The sequence below is a fragment of the Physeter macrocephalus genome, chromosome 8 (assembly GCF_002837175.3).
Source record: "Physeter macrocephalus isolate SW-GA chromosome 8, ASM283717v5, whole genome shotgun sequence".
Taxonomy (NCBI): Eukaryota; Metazoa; Chordata; class Mammalia; order Artiodactyla; family Physeteridae; genus Physeter; species Physeter macrocephalus.
In genome coordinates, this window is record NC_041221.1 from 145,630,599 (window position 1) to 145,647,174 (window position 16,576).

Here is a 16,576-nt window from a genome sequence, read left to right on the forward strand (position 1 = left end):
AGCTGAGGCCTGGACAGTGGACAACTGACTTGCTGAGGCCACTCAAAGTCTGTGGCAGGGCCAGAACTCAAACCTAGGCTAGATATCTAGACTCCAAGTCTGGACCAAGCTGCCTTTCAGAAAGATTGCTCACTGTAGGCCACTATAAACCTTTAGAGGCTGTCCTCCTACCTCCTTGCTACCATCCAGTTGTACTGGCCCCACCTGTGGCAGCCCCTCTTACCAGGATGCCTGCATTCTTCATAGCCAGGGGTAGTCCCAGGACCCCTGTGCCTATGTTACCTTTCACCAGGTGAACCAAGGTCTGGAATGCTCTAAAGGAGAGGAAAAAGACATGAGCATGTGGGTGTGCAGAGGTGAGGAGATCCAACAGGCACTCTGTCCCAGCGTGCCCACACCTGAGTTGAGCTGGATAGGCGGGCTCCTGGTTGTCTCTCAGTCTCCATGGCCTTTGCTGGCACTCTGGGTCTCGTGTAGGGTGACCAACCATCCCAGTTTGCCCAGAACTGTCCTGGTTTTATCAGCTAACACTCAGTATATGCCATTAGAACACTTACTATATAACAGACATTATGCTAAGGATTACATGTATTATCTCATTTAATCCTCTTGTCAAGACAAGGAAGCAGGTTATTGCCCTTATTTTGCAGTGAGGAAACTGAGGAATAGAGATTTTTTAAAAATGACTTATCTAAGGATATATTGGGGAGCCAGAATTTGAACCCAGAACTGCCTCAGAGTCTTTGTTCTTCATCCCACTTCTACTGGACTGCCTCCCGGAAAGGAGCCCAGAGAGATGGGTTAAAGGGACGGCCCCATTTCATAATTGAGGGAAGTAAGGCTCAGAGAGGGCAGCGAACAGCCCAAGGTCACAATACTGGTAGCAGATATAGGACTGAACTCAGAGAAAAGGAGAAAGGGCAGGCAGCAAAGAGAAATCATTGTGACTTCTGAATGAAGAGGTCAAATGACTTGGTCCCCAGATGGGGTCTGTTGGGACAGGGTTATTTAGGGTTTGGGCTCCAGAGGGATTTTTTTTTTCCCTCAGACCAGGACATCAAACTGGGGAATGGCAAGTCTCCTCCTACCTCCAGCAAAAACAAAACCCAACACTCAGACTTTTAAGACAGATGTGAAAGTGGTCCAGAAGACAAGGTCTAAGCCACCCGGGATAAAGTTCTAGGGAGGCATCCTCACTGGTGGTGAATTAACAAAACAACCTATTTTTACACCTCTTTGTACCTGGACAAGATTAAACTAAGATGAGTATCGGGTTAACATTTATAACTTGAGAAACCTTGGAAATTCCCCATGAGAGCCTTCCAAGTGAAGAGACTTACTATGAAGAACAGCAGAGGTATTATGGAAGGAGCCTGGTCTCTGGAGTTGGACAAACCAGGGATTAAAACCCAAGGCTGCACTTCCCTGGTGGTCCAGTGGTTAAGACTCCACGCCTCTACTTTGGGGGCACTGGTTTGATCTACTACTTAACTAGCTGTGTTATCCTGGGCAACATGTCCACTGTGCTGAGCCTCTATGAATGTTAGGAGGAATCTTTTTGGAAGAACTGCCCCAAACATTCAGGAATTAATATAAATGTTCTTTATATTAATCCCTGAATCCTCTAGCTTCCTGAGGATCTGCCCACTTACTTGTTAAGGGTTAAAGAGAAAAACTGTGGGAGAAAGAGGGTGGAGAGTCTCTGTATCCCTTTCTCTCTCCCTGTGGGTGTCAACATTGCTGATTGAGCACTGCACCCCACGGCCCTCCAATGATGGGCTTGTTTTGCAACTAGGGTCAAAGGGTCACTTGGAAATTTCTAACTAAAGGACTTAGGAAATCAGAATTTAACTTCGGGCCACTCATACAACTTAATAATGTGGTGAGTTGTGCAAAGCACTGGGCTGGGAGGCAGGAGACCTGGGTTCTAGCCTTAACTCCTTTGGTGACTTCGGAACGTCACTGTAGTCACAGTAGTCGGCTTACGGGCACTAAGCTTGGGGGCTTCCTGCACAAATCGCCTTTGCAGCCACCCTGGGAAGGAGCCAACTGTTATTTCACAGGGGGAGAAACTAGAGTACTAAGTTCTATCACTTGCTCAGGCTGGTAAGTAGCTAAAGTGGGAATTCAAACCCCGGTGAGCTAACTCCATAGGTACCATGCTTACCCAACCTGTTTATTACCTCCCTCCAAGCCAGGAGCTAGTTCTGACTTGCTTTCTTTCTTTGATTCTTAAGTAGCTAAAATTGCCATCAAACCAGATCTTATTGGGTTGGCCGAAAAGTTCGTTCGCGTTTTTGCATAAGATGTCACTATTCCAACCCAACCGTTCAGGACTGGTTCCCTCAAGGCCTCCGATGGAGAAATAGCCCACCTCAGCAGTGGATGGCCCCAAGGCCTGGAGATCTCACCCTCAGGATCCTGAATTATTAGCAACCCTGGGGGACTAGCCCTGGGGCAAGCGAACCTGGTCACAACGTCAGTCATTGTGTCCATCCCTGAATGGTCCTGCAGGGTGGCAGTGCGAGGAGCTTTGCCTGCCTCTTTCTCCCTCTTTGCTGCACACTCTCCCCCGACCCACACAACACTCAACCTTTCAGATGTAACTGCCACAGGCAAACTCCTTAAATTCACACTGCCAACAATGTGTCCCCATTTTGCATATGGGGAAAACTGAGGCTTTGAGAAAGAAGGAGCAGATTCACACCTTGGATGCAAGTGACCTTTCTACTACACTGACAGGGTCAACATTTTCTTCATAAAGCTGCGGAACCTGACCACCACGCCAGCCAGTCGCCCCACCCATTTTTCCTCAGTGAACTAGCCACGCTGCTTGAATGGTGGAGGCGAAGGGAGCTGGAGCTTGGCTTCCCTGCTGAAACTCTTTCAGTTATCACGGTTTGAAAGCCTCACGAGTGACCCCCCCGCTTCCCCCCAAACACACCCCAGGGAGGTGGAAGAAACTAGACTTTTCTACATACTGTGCTTTTGATGTTGTCACTGTAGTTGTCAATGGAAGTAGAGGCCCGGGTAACTGCAGGAAGGAGGCAATGCTTGGTTGTCTGTGGTTTTAGCTCAAGTGTCACCTTCTCCACCAAGAAGCTGGGGATTCTGCCCCTCTCCTGGACATTATCAGGACTGGCCAGGAGCAAAACTGACTCTAGGGCTATACTTCAACTTAAAACAAACAGACAGACAGACAGACTCTAGGGCCAGCACTGGAGTCCAGCCCCCCTCCTGCCAATGAGCCAGTGCGTGGCCTGGGGTAACTTGCCTTAGTTTCCCCACCTGCACATGTTGGGGGCTAGATCACTTTATCCTAAGGGCTTTCTGACAGTCTCCCCTCCTGCCCCTTTAAGTTCTCAAGTTGACTCAGTCTCTGACTGCACCTTTTTCAGCTCTGGTTTCCCCAAGCCTGCAAGATGGGTTGGGGGTCAGACACACCCGCCTCAGGGTTTTTGCCACTGCAAGCTTCCAGGCTGGAAGGCAGAACTCGGGATGGCAGAAAAGAGCACTCACGTTATGCCCTTGGTCGTTTCCAAGTCTGGCGACTCAGAAGGGCTTCCATCCAAGAAACCGGAATCCTTGTTCTGCAACTTCTTGGCACTTTCGGAAGAGGACTTGAGGTCCAGTTTGAGGTCAACAGCTCCCTGGGGACCCCCGGCACTCTTTGTCATGGGCATGGCTGTTCCCAAAGAGAGGGCGCCCGGTGATGGTGGGGTCTGCACTGAGCAAGAAGGTGTCCAGTCAGGTGCAAACCCCAGCTCAGCGGCTTGTGCCTTAGCAGGCGCTGGCCAAGCGGGAACGAGGCTCCGCCCACCTCCTCCGGAGGGTGGCCTCCTGCCCCGATGAAGCCCAGTGGAAGAGGAGCAATGGCCAGGAGGAGGAGGAGAGGAGGGGAGGGCACTGGGGAGGGAGTCATCCCCGCTTACCTAGCAACAGTAACGGAAACAGCGACTACGACACTGATCATTTTGATAACTACTATTTATTAATCACTTCACTAAGGGATAGATGCTCTTCTAAGTGCTTTACCTATATTTTCTCACTTAGTCCTACAAATTAACTAATGAGGAAATCAGGCTCTGAACTAAAGGGACCTGCCTAAGGTCACATAGCTAAAAAAGTGACAGAGTAGGGACGAGAGCCCAACGCGTCAGGCTTCTTAGCCAATAACCTATTTCTACATCCAAGAGAATATCTATCCCGCCCCGCCACCTGCGCTGCTGGGGCAGGGGCTCCACTTCTCACTGGCTGCATGCCTGCTCTAAGGCATCCTTCTGGAACCTCCCTTTCTTAAGCTGGAAAAAAAGGAGCACTTACCTCGAACTGCTTCTTAGCTTCTGTGAGGCTCCAGGGAGAGAGGAGTGGGGATTCTTTTGGAAAGGGGCAGAGAGGCAGAGATTGTTCAACCCTTAGCCTAGCGCTGGCCTCAGGAGAGGGTGTGAGTTGCCTAAGGTCACATGTGGCAGTCAGGACAGAACTCTGCAGCTAAAGAAGGCTTTGGAGGTTTCTCTAGTGTTCCGTTCTCTGTCATTATCTCTGCTTCAGTGACAGATGAATGGGCCAAAATTTCCTCCTCCCTCAAAATTACAGCATTTACTCAAGCCATACCATTCCCCACGTCATCATCTCATGTGCCACGAGCTTTATTTAAATGGTCTCACAGCTAACTGGTAGCATTCGAGACAGATTTGTCTGGGCCCCTCCCTCACATGGGACCCTTTCCAAGGTCCTACATGCAATTTTGAATTTGTAATTTTGTGTTCTTTTTCTTAAAGAGGCTCTCTCCACCCCTTACTGCTACCCCCAATCCCCTTCCCAGTGGTATAAGCTTCAGACTCCACAAAGCCTGTCTACTTCTCTGGGTAGCACTGTTATTTTGTTTTTACAGATGTGGAAACTGAGGCTCAGGGAAGTAAAGAATAGCTTGCCCAAGGCCGCAGCAAATCCTCTGCAGAGCCCACTCTACCCTAGTCAGATCTTTCTATCTCTGAACGCTGAGGCTTTGACCACTACACTGACCTACTGGTTTGAATCCTTGCTCCACTCTTCAAGTTTCTTGCCCTGGATCAACTGAAACACTCACTGTGGTTTGAGAAACATCCTCTATTCCCTTGTCCAGCACCATTTACGTAGTAAATGGCAGTATTCCTGGCCTGTGGGGCGGCAGAGATTCCATAATGTGATGCTAATCTCAGATCTCATCCACCAATAGATCTTTTTTCTTGTTCAGCCAACAAGATCAGTAAATAAGATTGTCTTGAGATGTTCAGATATAAGAATAGTTCTTGGGACTTCCCTCGTTGTCCAGTGGTTTGGACTTGGTGCTTTCACTGAGGTGGTGGCCCCAGGTTCAATCCCTGGTCAGGGAACTAAGATCCCACAAGCTATGCGGTGTGGCCAAAAAAAAAAAAAAGACTAGTTCTTGCTTTCCTCTCCAGGTTTGGAGAAGAACCCTGAGTTAATCTTCAAGCCTTTGGGAACAGGGCTGCTGGAATATCAGAATTTGGCTGGGTCCCTTCCCAGATATCATCACCTACAAGAAAACCTGCAGGGCACTGCCTGCAGACTTCCAACTTGCTGTACCACCTGTCAGCAGGCAAGAGGGATTCTTTCAGGATGAGAGCCTCCAAAATAAGCCCTTCTAACACTGGTCCAGGCATCTGTAGCTCTGGGTTCCACTACAGCTCTACCATACAGCAATTGTGATCCTGGGAAAGGTATTGCTCCCTTTTCCCCCTTGGTGAAATAGGCACTAGATTATAGAGGACCTCAGAGGGACTGAAGACCCCAGGGCCTGTGCTTCTCATTCCCACTGGATGCTCAGATGCAGGTCCAGCTCCTCTTGGGTTGGGGCACATGCAACTTATGTGAGGACAGCCTAAACTGCCTGACCTCTCCATAGAAGGTGGAACAAATGGGATTTAAGTAATGAGAATCATTTGTGACCCTTTAGAGTAAACAGAGAATCTGTGTCTTTTATTCTTTTATCGCAGTTTGGAAAGTTGGTGTGTTATCAGAATCACCTGGGGAGATAGTAAAGCACACAGAGACCCAGACTTACTGAAGTAGGGAGAATTCGGGCCTTTATATTTTTACCAAGTTCCCCAGGTGGTTCTGATACTGGCCAGAGTTTGAGTTCCACTACTCTATGGACTAGGAAGAATTGCCCCTCTTTAATAGATTAGAGAACTGAGGCAGACAGCTGGGGAATGCTTTGCCTGAGGTTGTACTGAGTTGGCCAAAAAGTTCGGATTTCTGTAAGATGTTACGGAAAAACCTGAACGAACTTTTTGGCCAACCCAATATATTCTGGTGGAAATGAACACAAGTACACCTTTGGGCTGGAAGTTAGGGACTTCAAAAACAACAATGAGGGGCTTCCTGGTGGCGCAGTGGTTGCGCGTCCGCTTGCCGATTGAGGGGAACCGGGTTCGCGCCCCGGTCTGGGAGGATCCCACATGCTGCGGAGCGGCTGGGCCCGTGAGCCATGGCCGCTGGGCCTGCGCGTCCGGAGCCTGTGCTCGGCGACAGGAGAGGCCACAGCAGAGGGAGGCCCGCATACCACAAAAAAAAAAAAACAAAAAAAAACAACAATGAAACCAATACTCAGGTGGAATTTATTACCCCATCCTTGTTTCCTCGGGCACCTTTTCATAGCCTGTGGTTGTTTACTATGGCTCTCCTGTTGCCTGGATAAAAATGATAATACACTAACATGTGCCTAGCTCTAGACTAAGTGTGTTACATAAGGTAGGCACTCTTATTATCCTCATTAGATGAGGAAACCGATGCTCAGAAAAGTTTACTTCACTTGCCTAAAGGCAGGGCTCTGATTTGAATCCAAGCCTCTGAAGCTGTTGTTTAGTTATTCCCATGTTCCCTTATATCCCTAGTGCATAGTAGAAACGCCAGAATTAAAACAAAATCAAAAAACCCCTCCCATGTACATAGTTTATGTGGTTCAAGACTTTGGGGTTTCATGCATCAATCAAATTTCCAAATGAATTTTAGGGCCTGCCATTCCAGTTCTGCAAGGATTAGGCCATTAGCCACTGCATTTGCCCACTGACAGTGCACCCTGAAGGAAATTCAGGAAGCATTCTGTGCTTTGACTGGCTCTAGATAGTTAAGATGCATATCTAAAGAATAATTCAATGAACTCAGATGCATCTTCCCATACAAAGAAAAACACTAAAATTGTTAGCTTGAGATGTGTGTTCTTTGTGATTATCTTTTGATGTTTGACTATGTTTTTTTTTGTTTTTCCAGCAGAAAAACTCATATATCCTGGCGCCTCCCTTATCTCTTTGGATAAGATACCTCAGAGGTATCTGAGAGGCTGTCTCTTGGGCTACAGTCCTCAGTAAGGTCCCTGAATAAAACTTAACTCGCAACTTTTAAGTTGTGCATTTTTCTTTCAGTCAACAGTTTTGGTGACCATGAAAGGATTCAGAGAAGACTTTTCTCCTTTGAACTCTATGAGGATCCAGGGTCTTGGTACCAGCAGAGGCCCCTTGTGTCTGTCTGCCTCCTCAGTGATTCCAGATGAATTTGGTTGAGTCTCTCCTGTGTCTTGGATCTCCGGTTATTGGCTGATGATCCTAAGTTTTATTTGGTGGTGGATAAACTCCTCCCTGTGAGGAGTAGGTCTTCCTTGAACTTAGTTTCAAGAAAGGTACCTGGGTTGCCCCAGTTGAAAAACACTGAGTAGGTTTAGACTGAGTGATTAGGTAGGAGACTGGCCTGTTATTTTCCCTTGAATTGGCTACTTTAATTGAGTTTGTCAGAATAAAAGTAAAAATGTTACATGAGAGTTTTCAGCCCTGAAGAAGAAAAGGGACATCTCCTCCCGGCCAGCAATGGCTTTCTTAGGCAACTGAGAAACTTGCAGGAGTGGTGGAGGCAAGTCCTCATACCAGGTAGCAGTCTCACAGGGAAACCCAGTTATTTAATTTAAAAAACTTGCTCCTCTGGGGAACCATGTATAAGAGCTGGCCACTCAGTGATCTGAGCAACCACGGCGGTCTTAGATTGCCAAAGGGAAAAGCTAAGACATGTAAAAGAGCGGAAACGACTCTAGGGTGACATCTAGAGGAGTTAAGCTCACAGACAGCACCTTGGCCCACCACAAAATCATCAGTAGCAGTTTCATCCTGACAAACCAACCCAGAATGGGAAACAAAGCTTTCAAAATAAAAAAAAAGGAGCAACAGATTGCCAACCTCCAACTAACACCCCAGCTTGGTTCACATATGTTACCTGTGAAAATTATACTTACAAATGCTTACTTAATTGGGGAAAATATACTAAAGGAAACCTCAACCTAAAATGGCCAAATTGGGATTCTTTTGACGTTCCAAAATTAATTTTTGTGTGTGTGTGTCTACAGTTAAAGAGCAGACTGAATGGAATGCTTATTTTGATTGGTATTTTAAAACTTCTGGAAGAGGAAATGATAGAGTAACTTCTTTGTGGGAAACCAACCAAAAAATTGCTTGAAACAACATCAGAATTTTTAAAAAGCCGCTAATGTTAACCCTGCCTCACTCTCTGCTCCTCCCTCATATCCTCTTTTTTTTTTTTTTTTTTTTTTTTTGTGGCATGCGGGCCTTCCTCTGTTGTGGCCTCTCCCGTTGCGGAGCACAGGCTCCGGACGCGCAGGCTCAGCGGCCATGGCTCACGGGCCCAGCCGCTCCGCGGCACGTGGGATCCTCCCATACTGGGGCGCGAACCCGGTTCCCCTGCATCGGCAGGCGGACACGCAACCACTGCGCCACCAGGGAAGCCCGCTCACGGGCCCAGCCGCTCCGCGGCACGTGGGATCCTCCCAGACCGGGGCACGAACCCGGTTCCCCTGCATCGGCAGGCGGACGCGCAACCAGTGCGCCACCAGGGAAGCCCCATATCCTCTTTTATATGAACTGCCTGACCCAGATGCTATCTCTCCCTCTCTTTCATCACCTTTGCCTCCTGCTGCTTCCTCTTTCCCCAGTAAAGGAGAAACTTGCAGTTCTCTCCCCATGTCTTTAAGATGTAAATGTTCTAACTGATCTTTTTAGGCATTTTGTTCCGTGTTTCGAGAGCTTGGTCTTTGCCATCCAGAACGCACACATACATTTGGCAGTCAGTCAAATAGACTCGGATTCCGAGCAATCTCTTTGACTGTGTCAATTTTCAGGGAAATTTATCAGAAGGGATCCCAGCCCACAAGGAGCCTTTGTCATCTCAGCCTTTGTTGCATCGCCTCTACAATGCAGGCCTTTACTTTAAGACTATTTTGGGGAGTAAACTTTCTGGATCTTGTGAAGGCTGCATCTGTAACAGGGAAGACCCAATTCTGAATCCATGGTGGATCTGTTTCTTTTACTTGAACCTTTGCTTTTCATTGCTTTTGTTATTATAATCACTGTCTAAGGCTGTAAGCATCCTGCCACAGGGTACCAAAGTGTCTGCTCAGCTCACAGAGACATTTTGATCCTACCCACCTGTGAATGGCTGCAGAAAAGAAAAAATTAACAGATCCCCTCCTATTTTGCAAGATAAATGGCCTTTTTACTTTACTTCCTCACCTCTTCTCCCTCTCTGTTCTATAAAAGAAACTGGCATCCAGATCCTGATAAGATGGATTTGGGGGACCCTAGTCTGCCATCTTCTCGGTCTGCCGGCTTTCCAAATAAAGTCGCTATTCCTTGCCTCAACACCTCGTCTCCCGAAGTATTGGCCTGTCGTGTGGCGAGCAAAGTGAGCCTGGACTCGGTAACACATCCTCTGAATTCTCTCTTGAGGATGACTCTTGTGTCGTCTTGGTTTGAGTTGCTATTAAAATACTACTCATCAATGGCCAGACAATGGATCCTTTAAGTTGGAGAAACTTCTAAACTGGTAAATTTTTAGAGAGTTCTCTTATAAATAGCTGTTTTATTGGTACCATGGAAAAACCATATTAGAAGGTGGATACAAAAAATATAACAGCTAATCTTAAGAACACCCTTAATTTAAAACAGATTAAACAAACAAAAAATGGTTTAGGAAGCCTTATTTGTGGTCTTGGCTTCCCTTCAATGGGTTTTAGAGATGCTAATACAAATATTAGATTAATTAATGTTAATTAGGTTGATTAACAAAGAAGCAGCTGAGGAGAAAGTCAAGAGACTTCTCCCCAACAAGGTGGAAATTTTAAAAGTACTCCTCCCCAACAGGATGGAAATCTTTAGATGGTTATTAAGAAGTGGGACAAATAAAATGAATTGATGGGATTAAAACAAAGGTTTTGATACAACACCACCTAAAGCTGGATGAGCCAAAGAGACGCTATTAGCATTCCCCCCCAACATTAAAGGGACCCAAACAAGTCTGCTCTATTTACCCCAGTTCAAAAAAAATTTATAAGGCTGGAAGAAAATTACACTGAGATACTTGAGCAGCAATTGCTTGGGGCAACAGTTAGATCAATTAATCAAGTTAAAAGATTGACAAAAGGGCCTGAGTCCGTTGGCTCAACCCATCACTGTGGACCCCAAAGCCTTTTACACAAAAATGGATAAAATGGCCAGGGGATAAAAATGAAAGTTTCTGAGACTCCTTGTAAGACCAAGGCTTGTTAATGGGTCCTAATGGAAGCTAAAGTTAAAGGTATAAGAGTTAATAGAATTGAGATGAAAGTTGATAAAAATTGATGGGCTTTATATAAGATGGTTACACCTCTTTTGCCTAATTATAATTAGGGGGATAGACAATTTGCCTAATTATATTGTGGGAGAGACATTATGTCTCACTGGGAAATACTTGCACAGTATTCCTGGTACTAGAAGACAAGGTGCATAAATCTGCCCCCCAATCAATATTAATTAAAATACTAAAAGAAACCAACAGAGTTACCAGAGCCCACACAATATGAAGTAAAAACTGAGGGCTAATATTCAGGGGATAATAAAAGCAATAATGGAGACTTTTTTTCCCCTAGGGTAAATTGCTCTGGGTTTAACTTGTGCACTCAGAAAGCGGGCCTTTGTTGAATGCTTTGTGCAAACTTCTGGAAACATAATAAATTGAATCCTAAAGTTCTAGAACATAGAACCCTTGATTTTCAGTTTCGTTGGAAATCTACTTGCTGATATTAAAAAAAAATCAAATTAAGGAAAATGTAGTCTAGCAAATCAATCTTCTGATATAATTTAGGTGGCAGACCAGTTCTTTGGGGGAATTAAAAGCAGGTATCTTTGTCTTGCAAATTTCTACAAATCAGAAATGTAAATATAGCCCACAATGACCTGAGACTGAGCCTAATTAGCTCAATCAAATAGAACCTGAAGCCAAAGGGGGAAAAGAAAAAAGGGAAAAAGAAGGTTTTAAAACTCAAACTGCTAGAAAGCCTTCCTCACCCAAAATCTTAATTCACAGTCTCCATAAAGATTTATTAAAAACAAATACAAACCTTAAAAGTCTTCTCCACAGGACTTCCCTGGTGGTCCAGTAGGTGAGACTCCGCGTTCCCAATGCAAGGGGCCTGGGTTCAATCCCTGGCTGGAGAAATAGATCCTGCGGGCATGCCGCAGGATGGGCTAAGCCTGCAGGCCACAACTAAAGATCCCGCATGCCACAGTGAAGATCCTGCGTGCCACAACGAAGACCTGGAGCAGCTAAAGTAAATAAATAAAAATAAAATTAAATTAAAAAGTCTTCTCCACAAATAGTAAAAAAGCCTTAGTCATCTAAGGCTTCATCATTTATACTGTATACTGTATCATTAATACCTGATTCATGACTAAGTTTTAAAATGAAGCTATGAGATCTCTGGTAATGTCTGTTTATATTCTGTGAGTCCATTATATGTGTGATATGTCTCTACCTTCAGATAGTATTATCAAATCAAATTTATAAAAGAGCTCTATTTAACTGACTTAAAAGTAAGTGCTTACAAATTAAATATTTCTAAATGTAACAGAAACTAACCCAAATGAATTTCAAGTTCACATGATCTAGGAAATATTCAATATTAAGTTAATATTTGTTATTAGAGTTTGTTGGTTTAATTAATACAGGTTTACTAAAAGTCAAATAAGGTTATATTATCTCTCTTATAAAATTCACCAGTAAGGACTTCCCTGGTGGTGCAGTGGTTAAGAATTCGCCTGCCAGTGCAGGAGACACAGGTTTGAGCCCTGGTCTGGGAAGATCCCACATGCTGCGGAGCAACTAAGCCCGCAAGCCACAACTACTGAGCCTGCACGCCTAGAGCCCATGCTTCACAACAAGAGAAACCATCGCAATGAGAAGCCCACGCACTGCAATGAAGAGTAGCCCCCATGCGCCACAACTAGATAAAGGCTGCATGCAGCAAGAAAGACCCAACGCAGCCAAAAATAAAATATTAATTAATTAATCGATCAATCAATTAAAATAAATAAATAAAATTCACCGGTAAGAAAAATAGCTTAGAATGATGGCTGACTTGGTCTAATGTCTCATAAAAGTTTCATGGGTAATCTAAACATAATTGTTGGGAACAAGTGAATTAAATAGATATAAATGGGGTAAGAGCTTTCAGGTGATCTGTTTAAGCATACTTACATGTTATGGTATGTCTACTTAAAATTAATTTCTCCAGATTTTTGGTAACTTGAAACCTGAGAGTTTTTGCTAAGTTAAATGATGGAAATTCATTAAATATCTAGATCATTCCCAAATAAGATAATGAAACATTAATTACTGAACAGAAACTTCCTTTTAAAGAGAAGCTAAAGATATTTAGGACTGAAATTTCACTGTAGCACCAGGGTGCTACAGTGAAATTTTTCTATAAAAATAGCACATTAAAAAAAATCATAGGGCTTCCCTGGTGGTGCAGTGGTTGCGGGTCCGCCTGCCGATGCAGGGGAACCGGGTTCGCGCCCCGGTCTGGGAGGATCCCGCGTGCCGCGGAGCGGCTGGGCCCGTGAGCCATGGCCGCTGAGCCTGCGTGTCCGGAGCCTGTGCTCCGCAACGGGGGAGGCCGCAGCAGAGGGAGGCCCGCATGCCACACACACACAAAAAATCATAAATAATATTTATAAGTTTACCAATCTATAGAACGCTAATGTAAAAGACAGTTCATAACTGCTTACTTCTTGGTTTGCACTAGAAATTAAGCGAAAATAAGGAAAACACCTTTATATGAAAGGAAAAGGTATACTGAATGGAAATGAATTTTGCTAAGAGAAAAGAAAGTAACTTTGCCCTGCAGAGAGACAAAGAAAGAGAAAACACAGGACAAAATCTCAAGGTGAAAAAGAAAGGTTTAGAAGGTTTGTGGGAAAGGAAACCCAAGAAAAGTTTTGTACATGGTCAAGACTGGCTAATACTGGCCTCTCGCCTTCTGAGATGGCCCACACTCTGTCTGTGGAGTGTATATCTCCCTGAATAAGGCTTCTTTCACTTTGGCTCACCCTTGAATTCTTTCCTGTGCTGAGCCAAGAACCCACACTCAGCAGCCGTCCTAGGGATTTGCCTGAGACCTGGGATGTGACCACCCTCTCACACCCCACTTTCTTTCCTGCACTAATTTTGTGATCTAAGCCTGGCTGCAACGCTTGCCCTCGAACAGTTCTCAGTAACCAGTGATCTTAAGGGAACAAAGGAATGCAGGAACAGAGAAATGGCAGTCAAACAATCATGTGGTGGTAAAGCAGAGTCTTAGTTCCTCCCAAAGGATATACGTAATAATACATCTTTGAGTTCTGCAGGAACTGAGGGCCCCCCACCCACGTGGAGGACAGAATGATGATGTGGACCCTCTTGACTTCAATCAACTGAAGCTTGTACTCTGTCAACCTTTGCCCCAATTCTATGCTGTTTTTTCCTCTGCTCAAGCCCCCTCATGAATATGCATGTACCCTTAGCTTAAAATGTCCGCAGTTTTGCTGTCTGGGGAGACACTGCTGTGGGAAGGATCTTCAGTGTTCTCCTTACTTGCAGCAAATAATAATTAATCCTTCCTTCTCTCAGAAAAAAAAAAAAAAAAGACTGGCTAATAGTAAAATTTAATTGAGCAAATAAATTTTAATATTAAAAGTAAGCTGGTACAAAAACTAGAATTCGGTTTTCTCTCTATGTTAAGAGAACAAAGTTTTCTTAGAATACTGATCTACTTTTGGTAGCATATTGTAAAGTTTCTTTACCGTTTAAACAATCTGGTATAACTTTCTATTGTTGTCTTTAAAATCTTTTATTGTCACTTTGGTTGAATGAATAAGTATTATTTCACAGTGACCTGCGATCCTATTTGACCAAGTGTTTTAAAACCTTTTGTTATCTTTGACAAACTTTCCCAAGTCAAATTCTAAATGAAGTTTTTTTGACCTCTAGCTAACTTTGGGATGTTTCAAAGGACCCCTGAAATATCCCAAAAAGAGAGATATTAAACTAATTACATTTATTTGGTAAGCTTAATTACATGGGAAACATTGTCAAATAGGTGGTAATAAACCTTCTTAGGTGATATTGTATGGGTAAATGTCATTAATATAGATACCCAAAAATTATACGGAATGCCAAAAAATCTGGTATGTCCTGTTATCAGTCATGATTCTAGTTACCTTAAAATGTTGTATGTCACAGAAATAACTAAGTTTCTTTGTTAGTTGCATGTAGTCAGATCTTTAACCATGCCATTTTAAGTCTTGTGTCATTTATAGATAGTCATTGTTTTACTCTGATGCTTCAAGAAGATCTTCAAGAATATTCATAAAAGCGACTTTTTGACAAATAAGGTTTCTGACTTTTAGATCATATCACTAAACTTAGTAAGGAATTACAAAACTCTAATGAAAAACCTGATGGCTTCTTCCAGATCAACAGGAATTAACTGCATGGGACTGAATGAACTGATAAATAATTTTATGACTTTTGTCTGAAACATCACAGGCTTTTAAGCTTTATTTTCTAGAAGACCTTTCCTCTTACTCTATGACCCACAACAAGTTGATAAAGTATACCTTTGTAAACAAAGATGAAATATTTATCTTTTTCTCTCTGCCTGATCCGTCCAGAATTTGGCCTCTCCAGCTCGCTCCCCTTCGGACTTGACGGCTTATTATGATCCAGATTACAACTGGTTATACTAATCATTGTTTTAAATTGTTTTCTCAGGACTTCCCTGGTGGTGCAGTGGTTAGGAATCTGCCTGTCAATTCAGGGGACATGGGTTCAATTCCTGGTCCTGGAAGATCCCACATGCTATAGAGCAACTAAGCCCTCGTGCCACAACTACTGAGCCTGCGCTCTAGAGCCTGTGAGCCACAACTACCGAGCCCACGTGCCACAACTACTGAAGCCCACATGCCCTAGAGCCCATGCGCTGCAACTACTGAGCCCATGCACCGCAACTACTGAAGCCCGTGCACTCTATGGCCCGTGCTCCACAACAAGAGAAGCCATCACAATGAGAAGCCCGTGCACCACAACAAAGAGTAGCCCCTGCTCCCCACAACTAGAGAAAGCCCACGTGCAGCAACAAAGACACAACACAGCCAAAAAATAAATTAAAAAATTGAAAAAAAAATAAATTGTTCTCTTTGTTGTTTTCAAAATGTTTGCTCTTTGTGTCTCTTTCTGCTGTACTATGACTTCTTAATGTTACTAGCTATATTACTTATATCCTGTCTATTTTATGAGTGTTTTTGCATTGCCCAATGTGTAACCAGGCCGCTGACAAAATCAATGATGGCTAAACATCTTGAGGCAATTGATCACATATATAACTCTATATAAAATAATTGTAATAGTGCAACTATAGATATGGGAAGAAGCAACAAGATAAAATATTTCCTGGATAATAACAGACTAGTAAGACAGGTGATTCAGAGAATTTTGGGTTATCAACAGGGCCTAATCCAAAAAATAGCACATTGAGTGGCTTATCAACATAATCCTCATCTGACCTAGGAATGAGATTTCCTAGACATGGGACAAATTGGTCATGAAAGTGGCCCCAAACTTTGGTCAAATTTATCACTTACAACAGGGCACTGTAAACAAAGAATGTTGCCTGCCATTCCAGTTCTGCAAGGATCAGGCAGGCCATTAGCCACTGCAGTTGCCCACTGACAGTGAGCTCTGAGGTGAATTCAGGAAGAATTCTGTGCTTTGGATAGTGGCCCTAGACAGTTAAGATGCAAATCTAAAGAATAATTTCAATGAACTCAGATTCTTGTATCTTCCCATACAAAGAAAAGCACTAAAATCATTGACTTGAGATGTGTGTTCTTTGTGATTAGCAGTAGTCTTTGGATGTTTGACTACATTTTTTTTTCCAGCAAAAAAACTCATCCTATACATCCTGCCTCCTCCTCCCTTAGCTCTTTGGAGCAGTTCCTCTGAGGGAACTGAGAGGCTGTCTCCTGGGCTATAGTCTGCAGTAAGGTCCCCAAATAAAACTTAACTTGCAGTTTTTACGTTGTGCTTTTTTCTTTCAGTCGACATATTGAACACCACATTCTCATTTTTCTGTTAAGGTCCTTAAAAATATCACTGTCGTTTCTTAAAAGAAAACATTCCAACCCTCCAAAGCTGAGGGATGCATCATAGCAAAAAG

The 16,576-nt window shown here is 43.9% G+C and overlaps 2 protein-coding genes across 2 annotated transcripts in view; both read right to left on the reverse strand.

Annotated features, from left to right (window-relative positions):
* SLC36A2 (solute carrier family 36 member 2) overlaps positions 1-5,208 on the reverse strand; it is a 29,475-nt gene extending 24,267 nt beyond the window's left edge. Inside the window, 4 exon segments of the mRNA XM_055086377.1 lie at positions 224-314; positions 3,520-3,685; positions 5,090-5,135; positions 5,137-5,208. Coding sequence (XP_054942352.1) covers positions 224-314; positions 3,520-3,685; positions 5,090-5,135; positions 5,137-5,208 — 375 coding nt within the window.
* Positions 5,209-11,458: 6,250 nt separating this feature from the next.
* The window catches only part of LOC129392366 (proton-coupled amino acid transporter 2-like), a 29,379-nt gene continuing 24,261 nt past the window's right edge, over positions 11,459-16,576 (reverse strand). The window contains exon 6 of the mRNA XM_055086917.1: positions 11,459-11,645. Coding sequence (XP_054942892.1) covers positions 11,587-11,645 — 59 coding nt within the window. The 3' untranslated portion in view covers positions 11,459-11,586. The remainder of the gene's footprint in view (positions 11,646-16,576) is intronic.